At 40.8% G+C, this 12565-nt stretch overlaps 1 protein-coding gene across 1 annotated transcript in view; it reads right to left on the reverse strand.

Annotated features, from left to right (window-relative positions):
• The window catches only part of LOC143362430 (kin of IRRE-like protein 3), a 317490-nt gene that overhangs the window by 84364 nt on the left and 220561 nt on the right, over positions 1 to 12565 (reverse strand). The window contains exon 2 of the mRNA XM_076802599.1: positions 1207 to 1334. Within this exon, the coding sequence (XP_076658714.1) occupies positions 1207 to 1334 (128 nt within the window). The remainder of the gene's footprint in view (positions 1 to 1206; positions 1335 to 12565) is intronic.

A 12565-nucleotide genomic window follows, 5' to 3' on the forward strand; every position in this document is an offset into this window, starting at 1 on the left:
GAATAAGTAATCTTTCATAATAATGAAGATCAAACTGTGACAGTTAAATTTTGTGGTATTAGATCTTTGCTTGTGGCTTGTGGGACTTGTCAAGTTGTGGGTCTTCTGGGACATTTAATCCTATAGGTGGTACTTCCTCGTAAGAATGACGGTATTAATAAAGGTATTCAATTTTTCTTATGTATTGTGGGATTTGTTGTGTTGTGGGTCTTCTCAATTTGTGGGTCAATTTAGACATGTAACTTTAGGTAAGTAGTCATTCATAAAAATGACGTTTCATATATTTGAATTTTGTGATACTCGATTTTTTCCTGTGTGTTGGGGGACTTGACAAGTTGTGGGTCTTGTTAGACATGTTACTCTGAATAAGTAATCTTTCATAATAATGAAGATCGAACTGTGACAGTTAAATTTTGTGGTATTAGATCTTTGCTTGTGGCTTGTGGGACTTGTCAAGATGTGGGTCTTCTGGGACATTTAATCCTAGGTGGTACTTCCTCGTAAGAATGACGGTATTAATAAAGGTATTCAATTTTTCTTATGTATTGTGGGATTTGTTGTGTTGTGGGTCTTCTCAATTTGTGGGTCAATTTAGACATGTAACTTTAGGTAAGTAGTCATTCATAAAAATGACGTTTCATATATTTGAATTTTGTGATACTCGATTTTTTCCTGTGTGTTGTGGGTCTTTCGTACAAACGACGGTCGAAGTATTGGAATCTTGTGATGTTCAATTGTTCCTAGCGTGTTACGCGACTTGTCGAATTGTGGGTCTTGTCGATTTGTGGGTCTTTCGTGAAAATGAAGGTCGAAGTATTGGAATTTTGTGATGTTCAATTTTTCCTAGCGTGTTATGCGACTTGTCGATTTGTGGGTCTTGTCGAGTTGTGGGTCTTTCATAAAAATGACGGTCGACGTATTAGAATCTTGTGATTTTCGATTTTTCGTAGCGTGTTGTGCGACTTGTCGAGTTGTGGGTCTTGTCGAGTTGTGGGTCTTGTCGATTTGTGGGTCTTTCGTGAAAATGAAGGTCGAAGTATTGGAATCTTGTGATTTTCGATTTTTTTCCCAGTGTGGCGTGACCCTAAGATTGCTCGATACTTACAAATGTTATTGACCATTTATATTATAAATATTTGAAATATCAGCAAGCCCGGAACCCGATCCACAAAGAATGAATCGAGCTGACTCTAAATTTCCACGAACCTTTTGATCCTTCTGCCAGATGCATTGGCCCCTCTTGCCGAGTACCCGGCAGATCAGCTTCGCGTCCTGTCCGGGATTCACTTCGGTGTACTGCGGCTTCTCCTCGAACTGCTGTATGCCACGACACACTGCAACCACACAACGAAAAAAACTCATTAACGGATTGCGATTGCTATGCCGTACACGGTTGGATCAACGTGGGAGCCCGGCCGTCGTCAAAGCGGAGCAGCAACGTGCGTCCGGATACGCGCGCTTATGTGTATCGGTCGATGAAAAAGCGAATCCTCGCGTGGCGAATATATAAACTGAAAGTTGTTTCGTTTCGAAGGCTGGAAAGAGGGCAAAGAGATAAGGGGGCGGGGGAGAGGGGGTTGGTAGGTGAAAGCTTATCCGGCTATTAAAGCAGGCAGTTGCTCGTTAAAGTTGTTATTTAATTCGCAACTTCGACGGAATTCGTTTAACCCACCCTGTAGTACGGATACAACCACCCTCGACGCATATACACAAGCAGCGAAATTCTATCAAGTAGATAATCGCATCCCTCGTTCGAAACACGCCCCAGACACAGTCGAATAGTCCCTTGATTGATCAGCGTCTCGATTACTTCTTCGCGAAATCTCTCTGTCTCTCCTTATTCGATAACAGATGCACCCTTTTCCGATGATTAACCCCTTAGGCGACGGTACCACCCTCTGTGTAGACACACATGTCCTTGCTAATGGTTTCTCGATATCCTTATGGCACTACAAGCCCCCGAGAGCAAACATACTTAGCCTAAACAATGGTCTCGGCGACGTCTTCATTAATCTTTCGATCGTGGGGGGTGTTAAGGCATAATAATTGTCATTTTGTGGCGCGATGGTTCATGGCTGATTCGTTCTTTAATAGATCCCTCAACACCTCCAATAACTCATTCCCAGTAACGTAACCTATTAATTCCGTTTGGGATTATTGTAGAAAAGACCGTTTCAAAGCTCCTTTCTGGTGCAATTTTAGATAATCCGATTAGGAAGCTTCCGGCGGACAAAGCGTTAGGAATTGCAATAAAATAACAATAATAAAATACGAGTGTTCCTGGCTGTATTTCAATATTTTATATACGAACACAAATACGAATACAAATAAATATAACGTTTCACACGACTCTATAAAATCCACAGTGTAATTAGTAGCATAAGCCAATGTACGATTCCCTTTGTCCCATTCTGGGTATCGCTTTCAAAGATCCGCTAATTCACGTCGCTGTAACGCGCGATTTTTATCTTCTTTATCTTCTATTCTCACTTATGTTTCAGCACCTCATTTGCACCCCAAAGAGCCACTCGGCCAGCGGGCGCGCACGATAAATAAACAAGCGGATCAACAAGAGTGCGGGCCAAGAGACGGAATTTCCTTTTGTGGCCGAGCATACAACAAACCGCGCCCGCAATCGGAGCGATGGCGCGTGTTACACCGTTACACCCTCTCCCACCCTCATCTGCGGACAGTAAAGTCCCGTGACCCGTGTGGCCGAGTTAGGCGAAACCGGAAACGGCGAATTCGGCGGGTTCGTTCTCTCGTTGCGGGCCGCGTGAAAGTTTTACGCGCGCGCGGTGCTGCGCGGCGAACGCGGCCGGATTGCGCCGTTAAAAATTCAATTTTTCAGCGAGAGAAGAATGATTAATAAAGCCCCGGTTTTTGCCGGAGTGTCCTGGGCGCACTCCTCGCCCAAACGCCCCTCTACCCGTTCCCCCGCGGTTACGCGGCCACGGGAAATAACTTTGCAAAATTAACAAGCCGCCCGAGAGCCGGATTCGTTTCGTCAGGACGAGGCTCTGCGTTTCGCAGCCGGATGAAACGGTTTTAGCCAGCGAGCAGGCGCGATTTCGATTTCGATTTCGATTTCTCTAGATGCACTATACTGCCGGGATACTGAATGGCCCAGGTTCAGCGACCTCTTTTAGAATTTTCTGGACACCCTCTTGCAAAATAAGCCTGCGTCTCTTAACGCATTACCTACCGGCGATTATTTTTAAAAGATGAAGAATTTTTAGTGGAACCTTCAAGGGGAACAACATTTTCAATTGTGAACAACCAAATCACCTATAGTAACGTCGCACAGTGGGCCAAAAGCGCCAAAACGTGGCCAAAATAGGAAGGAGTACTTCAATTTAGTTCAAAATTGATACTCATAGGTTTCCCGGGTCGCTGATTATAAATCTGATGTCAAAATTGCAAAAAACAAAATGGCGGATTCAATATGGCGGATGCGTAACCAAAAAAAATTATTGGACTTTCTTAAAAATTAGTATTCCCATATTTTTCGGGGCGGCGAATATAAAAATTATTGTTAAAAAAAAATTGTTGTATCAGAAAATTCTATAAGTGGAACCATACAATACTTATTTAACAAATTTTATTATAACTTCTAAATTTCTCGAGAAAACATGCTTGTAACTAGTACCATATCTACTTCTGCGTCACAAAAATGGATCGCATTACGAAAGGGGCAGTTTTGGGCAGCTACTTTTTCAAAATAATGTTAAATAATAGTATCTACTACAAAACTCGACAAGAATCTCCGTGGAATATTGTGGAATATACAGCTTTTAGTATACATTTGTAAAATCTGTGCACTAAGTTTTATCGTTCACTTCATACATTCCAAACATTAATTAATATAAATCCAATGTTATTATTATGTATAGTATTTACTTCCAGGAACAGCATCCATCGTACAGGCACAAAAAAAATTCAATTTCCGTAAAATTGTGAGCTTGACACCTTTTTTTTTCCACAACGTAGTTCACTGCGCGAAAACTGCGAGACGACTGTATGGGATATTTGTACTCCCACCATTTAGCAGGCATAGGTAGTAAGACCTTTTTACCATCGGCTTCTTATACAGTCATTACCCGAGAATCCAATACGGCAAGGGCCATACCCCTAACGTGAAATTCATTTTCTGCATTTTGGCCACGTTTTGGCACTTTTGGCCCACTGTGCGTCGTCTTATTACTTCGTGTGGAATTATAATGTAAAAGAAGATTTCTATGTGTTCTTTTGGTACGGTAGAATTTTTCGAGGTGAATCCGCGATCACTATGTCGACTGTTCAGCCGCCGCCACGTACACTCGCCGAAATTTCTATAAAGTCATCGTCATTTTCATAGATATTTTTAAAATATTACAATTTCTGTTGCTTTATCGTATCTGGCCTTGTGCTTTGTTGACACTCGGATAGAAGGACCGCGCACTCAAGACCGCATTGTTTACTATTTACGTTTTTTTTTAATTATTTCTGCGTGGTGCAGAACACAAGTGCGAAGTTTCTATAAAGTCACTTAGTGTTTCTCTGGATTCTGAGCAGAGAACTACGGGAAATTGCAAACATTCTAAAAGTATTAGTATTAGAACTCATAGAAATCCTGTTTTTTATAATTTGATTCGCGTGTAGTACAATGCCGAGAGGAAAAGTACTAACAATTGAAGAAAAAGCATCGATCGATGCTTATAAAAATATGGGCTGCTCTAATCGCGCAATTGCTAAGAAAATTAATCGGTCATATACTGTGATTAATAATTATATCAATTTACGTGAAAATTACGGAAAAAATCATTTTAAAGGTGGTAATAAAAAATTGTCAAAGAGACAACATTCATTATTAATGAGGTCTGCGGCTAAGGAAACGAAAAATGCAGCACAATTGCGAGCTGAATTGGAGCTCCCAGTAACAAGAAGACGTGTGCAACAACTTTTAAATTATTCTGGGCAATTTGTGTGGACAAAAATGCAACGTAAACCAGGCCTTAAAGAAACACATAAACAGGCCCGTCTTGATTTCGCACGGGCACACATGTCCTGGACGAAAGAGTGGGAGTCTGTCATTTTTTCAGATGAGAAAAAATTTAATTTGGATGGGCCTGATGGCTGTAAATATTATTGGCATGATCTGAGAAATGAGAAAAGTGTAACAATGAGTCGTAACTTTGGCGGTGGTTCCCTAATGATATGGGCTGCGTTCAATGCTGACAAAAGGACTCCAGTGTGTTTCATAAAACACAAAATGAATTCTGAAAATTATACGGATTTGTTAGACATGGTTCTAATACCCTTTACAGAAAATATTGAAGATGACAATTTTATTTATCAGCATAATAATGCTGCAGTGCACGCGTCGAAGCACACAAAGCAGTGGCTTCTTGAAAGAAATATCAATGTTTTGCCATGGCCTGCTTGTTCTCCGGACATAAATCCTATTGAAAATGTTTGGGGTATCATTGCGCGACAAGTTTATAAAAACTGCAAACAATACAACTCCATTAGCGAACTAAGGGATGCGGTGATTGAAGCATGGGCGTCTGTTAAAACAGAAACGCTACAAAAGTTAGTTTCGTCAATGCCCAATCGCATTTTTAATGTAATTCAAAAAATGGAGGTTACACTAAATATTAAAATAGATATAATAAAAAAACAATTGTTAATTTCAACTTTATCCGTATAAAACGAAACTGACATTATAGAAATTTCGCAGTCTGTTCTGTGTAAAATTATATTTTTGTTTTCTTTTATCAATAAATGTTATACTTATGTTTTGAAATCGGCGTGTATGCTTTCTTTATGTAATCCCGAAATGCTACCAAATACAAATTTTTCATTGGTAATGGTATAATTATAAGAATTCATTACAAAACACAGTGACTTTATAGAAATTTCGGCGAGTGTATCTGAGAAACGGGATCCCGAACGAAACAAGAGCGCGGAGATCGGTATTCCAAGGGCGAAGTTCACGATATTGCCCAAGTTCGTAGTATCGATCAAACTCGAAAACCGCTCGGGGTAGTTTACCCCAAAATATTCTCGCGAAGTATTCTCGATACCGTGATATTAATTTCATCGAAGGCGGGGGATGGGGACGAGGTCGCTGGACCGCCGCGCGCCGCAAACAAGTAGCCGCGAACTCGCTTGAATTCCAACGGCGCTTTATCTCTGGCACCCGGCGAAAATAAGTCCTCCCCGGTGTTCTCGAGGCTGCATAATTCAACGGGGGTTGGAAGTTACATCGTAACTTCTGGCAAGGTCTTTGTCTCGGCCGTGAATCACCGTCATAAATTATTTTCGCCCGCGCGAAGCTTATCGAAGATCCTAACTCGCGTCTGCTCGCCTGCGAATCGCATTCATGTTCTGCAATTCGCGATTCCAATGTGTCCGAACGCTTCTGGCCCATCGAGTCGACCGGGACAATTGAACCGCTCTTCGGAAAAAGCCGCGATCACTATGGGAAAGGTGTTAAAGTTGAATGAACATTTTACATTGAACGTTTGAATTTACATGTCATAGTCGATTAGTAATCAGTAGATTGCTAATTTTATGGCACAAATGATCATTCGATAACTTCCATGTAAAATCAGCGATTTTTAGGTTTCTGGAATTTTTAAAAAATTGATTTCGCAGTAAAAAATTCTGAACAAATTTACAGTCGTGTGTGCTTTTCGGAGGACTGTTCATGAATTTTTTCGTAATTTTTTGTTAAGCAAAACAAGAAATAGAGACTTGAGACTTGCCACAAAGAATTTTCTTTGGGGCCTTGTCGAATGGTATGATGAAAGATCAATGTGGTTTGGGGCCACATTTTTAATTTATTCGTTTTTTATAAAATAAAGCAGTCTTTGTGGTTTAGCTGGAGAAGCTGGATTTCAATCTTTCAAGCTGTGGAAGACTTGTGAACTCTGAAAGTATTCTATCCTTTTCATTTTACCAGTACCAATAACAACGTTAATAATTTTACCTACCGAAATTATTGTTACAAGGAACAAAGTTTCATCTCAACATTCTCCGAAGTTTTGCTTGAAACGGAAACTTTGATCAGGCTAATGAACTGCGAAGAGTTCAACATTGAACATAATTTATTACGTTAACAATGGCCTTTCAGTTGCATTTCGCCCTTTATGCAGATTAATTAGTGATAATTGTAAAGAGTAACTGGAGTTAACAAGTATAATCGCATGGATATTTTATTATTCTACCTGCATTCTTCTCAATACTGTCGTATTTAACTCGATGGAAGCCTGTTTTTCAATTATTTTCCACAGAATTCTTGAATTCAACGGTATCATAACACATTCAGTAATATGCATCGCCATGATTCCTTGTGCATTATGTTATAAATCACTTTAAACCATTTCGTTCACAGTTTAATCGCACCTATATGAATTCTAATGGAAAATCGTCCGGTTATGATAAAAATTACCAGCCAGCAAAGTCTGTATTAATATGTTCCATTTAGAGTCCAAATGGAGGAAACATACTTTCATAAAAATGACGGGGAAAAATTCAACACACCTCGGTTAAAAATTAAACGGAGCTTAAAACTGTACTTTGCATTTCTGCGTCAGCAATGCCATTTTTATTTTCACTTACTGTTACGATCTCCTGTTTTCCAAGCAGCTCTTAATTTACGCTGTGTCCTCTTTTTTCGCACACAGAAACTTAGAAACTTTATGCAACGACAAATTGCAGTCAGCTGTTTCGAAACCTGTCCCAGAATTAATCTTAGAGTTATCATGAAAATTATGAACTAACGGCTTTTATTTTAGCTTGAAATTGCAAACATGGTTTTATGACAAATTAGAAATACATACAATTGCAATACAACAAAAACAAAAGCGAGACAATGCAATTAGCAAGACTGGATTTTTGTGAAAATTACTGGTTTCATTGTTGTATATCAAACAAAATACGCAAAAAATATCTTAGTAAAAAACAGTTCCAAATAGAAATAAAGTGAAGCTCCAGTTAATTTTGATTAACATAGACGTCTTCCCGTGATATACAAGTTCGCTCATGCTATAAACGCAGGGAGATTCTCCAGTCGACCGATAACAGAGATCCTATTACTTAGTTTATTTAGATTCTCGGCCCACTTGTTCGCATACGCGTTGCACTAAAAATCGCACGAACTCCAAATAATGCATCTCGTTGCTCCGCTACGTAAATGCAAATTGGTGCACGCCAGTTCTCCACCGTTAAAATAACCCGCGGCGCCAGTGGGATTGAGCAGATCACACGAAAAATACGATAAGAGGAAGCATCTCTTTAACTCCCGGTGCATTCAGCATTCTCTAATTGTATCGTCCTCTGTTTGCGGAACAAAGAGAGCAAATAAGACGGGAAGCGAGACTGCGCGATCGTCGATAAGAGGAGAGTGCTGCGAGCAACACGAGCTCTTTGGCAACAGGTCGAGCGTTTCACCGGGTTGAATTTGAAGCCTGACACACGTTCGACTTGCTAATTGCGTTTGCGTATCGCGCGGAGAACACCATCCCGTGATTCAGCACGGATTCACGATTCGCGATAAGCAGCGAGCAATTTTTTTCCCCCAATTTATACTGCCTGGGCCACGGACTGCATAAAGCCCGGCCGAGTTCGGTAAACAAACAAAGTTGTTTGGCAGGCCCCGGGTGCAAGAACAGAGATTAAAATCGGTAAACAACCCGGCAACAATAAAACAACACCTACGATCTCTGAGAGAATGGAATACTAAAATGGAATTCGCCTATCGGGCACAGAAGAGGCTGAGATTAAATCAGTATCTTGATTTATAAATGTGACTTGTATCGTGTAGAAGCTAATTATTCTTTTACGCCTCGAGTGCCACGCCTCCCAAAAATTGGAGACGAAATTATTTGTCCAGATTTGTAACTGAATTTTTCCGTTAATGTATTGAGTTCAGGAAAAATTAGGAGAAATACTGGAAGAATGAAAGTTAACTTTTTAATTTTTATTTCGATCGATAAATTATTTTGATTTTCTGGAATTTTTTAATGGAACTCTTACCAACATATTCGTCACGTTTTTCTGTTTAAAATGATACCAAACACGATACCATACAGATCAAGTTCACGCATTTAATTTACGAGATTGTAGAACCTCGATTATCCGAGTTAATTAGTGGAGTACGACTGTTTGGCTAATACTATAGTTCTCTAGCACCAAATGGTGTCGTGTTTGGTCTCATTTTGATCAGCAAAATGTCACGAATATGTTCGTAAAAGTTTCATTAAAAACTAATTAAATACAACAATGATTTGGTATTGTTGTTGTAGCTTGACTTCGTATATCGAGCTTCTGAGAGCATCTCACGGTAATGGGAATCAATTTTTCATAAATAAGTGCACATTTCTTTCACATGTACCGGGACGTTACCGTAACAGGGAAATTGATCAGGTAAACAGGGAAGAAAATTGATTTACATTTGTTTCAGGAGAATGAGAAGGAAAAGTAATTTATATACAGGTTCAGATATATGGTTTTGCCGCATGGCGGGGATGGAGCCGAGTATAGTAACCGATACTGCCTCTGGCATCTGCTGCAATGGAATTCATCCAATTCTTTAGTCTACCAACTATAATATCGCCAAGCTATTGCAATTCTTTTGTAATTGCGGGACAGTCTGCGGCGTTTCATAATGAGGTAGGAAAACACAATGCATCGGAAATATTTTTGAGAAGTATTAACACAAATTATGACCATGTAATGTGTAAATATGTGATACACAAATTATGACCATGTAATGTGTAAATATGTGACACTCTGTCACCCTACAGTGACATTTTAATCAAATTTATCTCAATTTTGAGATTTTTTCATTAACAAACTGCAAGACCTCTCATCATCGAATTTTGTCGTACACTTTTAGCGACATTTCAACTACCCCCACAAATTTTTATACAAAGAAAAACTCAAAATTGAGATCGTTACAATAAATTATGAACAAACTTTTAAGAATGTGACGATATGGTCCCATATTCTTCATTCGATGCGCTGCAAAACGGCCTTCGAAAAATCGCACATCAAATTTTTTGGCACCATTTCACAGAGGAGACATAAATCTTCGAATGCGCGTTAATTAGAGTCGCAGGAAAAATTTATTAAACCTGCTGTACACAATCAACGTCCGTAAATCTGTTGAAAATGGCGCTATCTTCCGGTTGTATACGAGTACCCGTTTTTTCCGGTTCCGTGCTCGTCGGACAGAAATTGTAAGAGAATTATGTACCGGTCAGGATATCCGATCGCAGCTTCCGATTCGAAGAAATGGGATCGCCGGCTGCCGATAAGAGAATTTATACGTCGCGGCCGAAAGAAGAAATCATCGCGCGTTACACAACAGCTCGACGTTCCCTCTTTCTCTCTCCCGCGCGAGGGAAAACAAGTCGGGATATTTCTATGGGGGCCGTAAATCCTCCGAAGGAAAAAGCGAAGCGCGTGCGTGCGAAAAAACCCGGTCGTTTTTAAGCCGGCCGCGCGCAATTTACAGGTGCTCACGATAAAATCGCGGCTCTCGCGGGAAAAAACTCCTCGCATATTCCTTTCACGGGACCGCGGACGCGGGTGCGCGTTGCTTACCTCCGTCCGTGGAATTAAATGCATCGCGAGACTGCAAGCGGTTGGACGGCTCGCGAATGCACCCCTGCACGGGGTCGGCCAATGGCGAGCCCCGGAAAATTTACGAGAAGTTTTCTTCCGGTGAATCGATACGTCGAGCAAAAGCCATTATCCTGTTATTAGCTACGACTGTGGTCAAGTGTACCTCCTCCCTTTGACCGAACAGCGAACAATTCCCGAATTAAAATCCATTGTAAACAGGGATACTCGATTGCAAGGTAGGACGTTCAAAGTCTCTCAGGTATCAATTTTATACAGTTCATAATTCAACTTCTTTGACATGTTGATCTTGTTCCAGTAAATTCTGACGAAACGCTTGTAATTACACTGTTGAGCGATGCCGCGACTTTCGTTTCGCGCTGCTCTTGTTAGTTTTCGATTTAACGAAAAACTGAACTCATTGAGATGAATGTAAGAGTCGTTGGTTGTACAAATTTATTTTACTGTAAGGACACTTGACTAAACTCGGCCGATGCAATTCTTCACGTTTTCACAACTTATACGGTGTTACAACGATGTTGCGAGCGTTCCAGCGACTGCCCGATGTTAACGATACGATAATGCTACGACGTTGGTTTTGCGATTTCTCTTGTTGATCTGATCTGCCTATGTTAGTGCTTGGCGATACTTATAACTACTCCCGCTACGATTCCCTCCCTTCGTCATTTTTTGGGAGGAGTTTTCAAGGTGGCCTAGGGGCTGTGATTGGCGGAATTGAATTCGGAGGATGACCGTAGCAGACAATAAACCAAGGAAGCGCTTCGGACCTGGCAAGACGTATTTCTGTAGTTAAAAATCGGACGCTAAATATCTGTCCCATGGCTTCGAGGATTTATTGTAGCTATGTCATAAACGGTAATTTATTTAGATTTGCAAGGGTTGTAAACGGACCCGTCTCGGTAGTGGCGTTAAAAACGTTTTTTCGGTAGGCACGTGGCGGACAGACGGCTCGCCTAGGTCATTGTTAAGGAAGGTGAGGGCGCAGTTAGCTCAAGGACGGTCCGAAAACCGTTGAGGGATTGGGTGGTCGTTACGCGTCGCAACATACACTGCGCTTTCGATGCACATTTATGACAAGAGATTTGAAAATGAATTTTTACGCTGGTGTACCAAATTTTCTTAGGATATGCAAAATGCGAAAAGGTTAAAGAAGTGCTTGGCATAGCACGTCTTAACTTTTCAATCCTTGTTTCAATAAATAAATGATTTTGGTTTTATAGAATATCCGAGATCGGAACTCAAACCGTTAATTTTGATAAGTCGAATACAATGCAATAATATCCTATATTTCTTTTATATTTACTGTTTATATATTTTGCTATCAATTTTCGTCACAAGCAGACAAAATCCTCAGTCTAGTTTCAACTAAAAATCGGATCACCGCACTCGAGACACAGAAAGTACCATAACCCAGAGACTGTTTCCCGCGATGTCGCGAGTGCAGATCTTTTCTCCCGTGATTAGCATGTACACTATCTCTGTATCCTTTTGTAGGAAACTCGCGTAAGTGCGCGCGCTCGCGTTCACCCTCTTCATCTACCGACGCGCTTTCGGTGCTCGAGCCCGCATTACGGTTTTCCGTCTCGCTGGTTCCCACTGATTGGCTTCTGAATCGTCCAATTATTAATCTCTCATCCGGTTTTCCGCGGGAACTGAGCCGGTCAGGTGGCGTGTGATAGGTCGTTGCCAGACTCGCTGAACTGTGCCTATTAATCGAGTTTACGGGACAAGCACGTACCGAGCTTATTAGTAACACCTTGCACGAGCCGCGTCCCTGATTTATTTCCTGGCTCGCTCTGCCATCCAGACTACCGCTTGTCTTGAGCTACTCGTCGCAAGTTATACCGTACCTCTTGCACAATTTTACTCGTTTCGAAAATTTGTATTTTCTCGTCGTTAAAACTCCTCATTCATCAGTATCAATCTTTTGCAC

Source organism: Halictus rubicundus, chromosome 17 (assembly GCF_050948215.1).
Source record: "Halictus rubicundus isolate RS-2024b chromosome 17, iyHalRubi1_principal, whole genome shotgun sequence".
Classification (NCBI taxonomy): domain Eukaryota; kingdom Metazoa; phylum Arthropoda; class Insecta; order Hymenoptera; family Halictidae; genus Halictus; species Halictus rubicundus.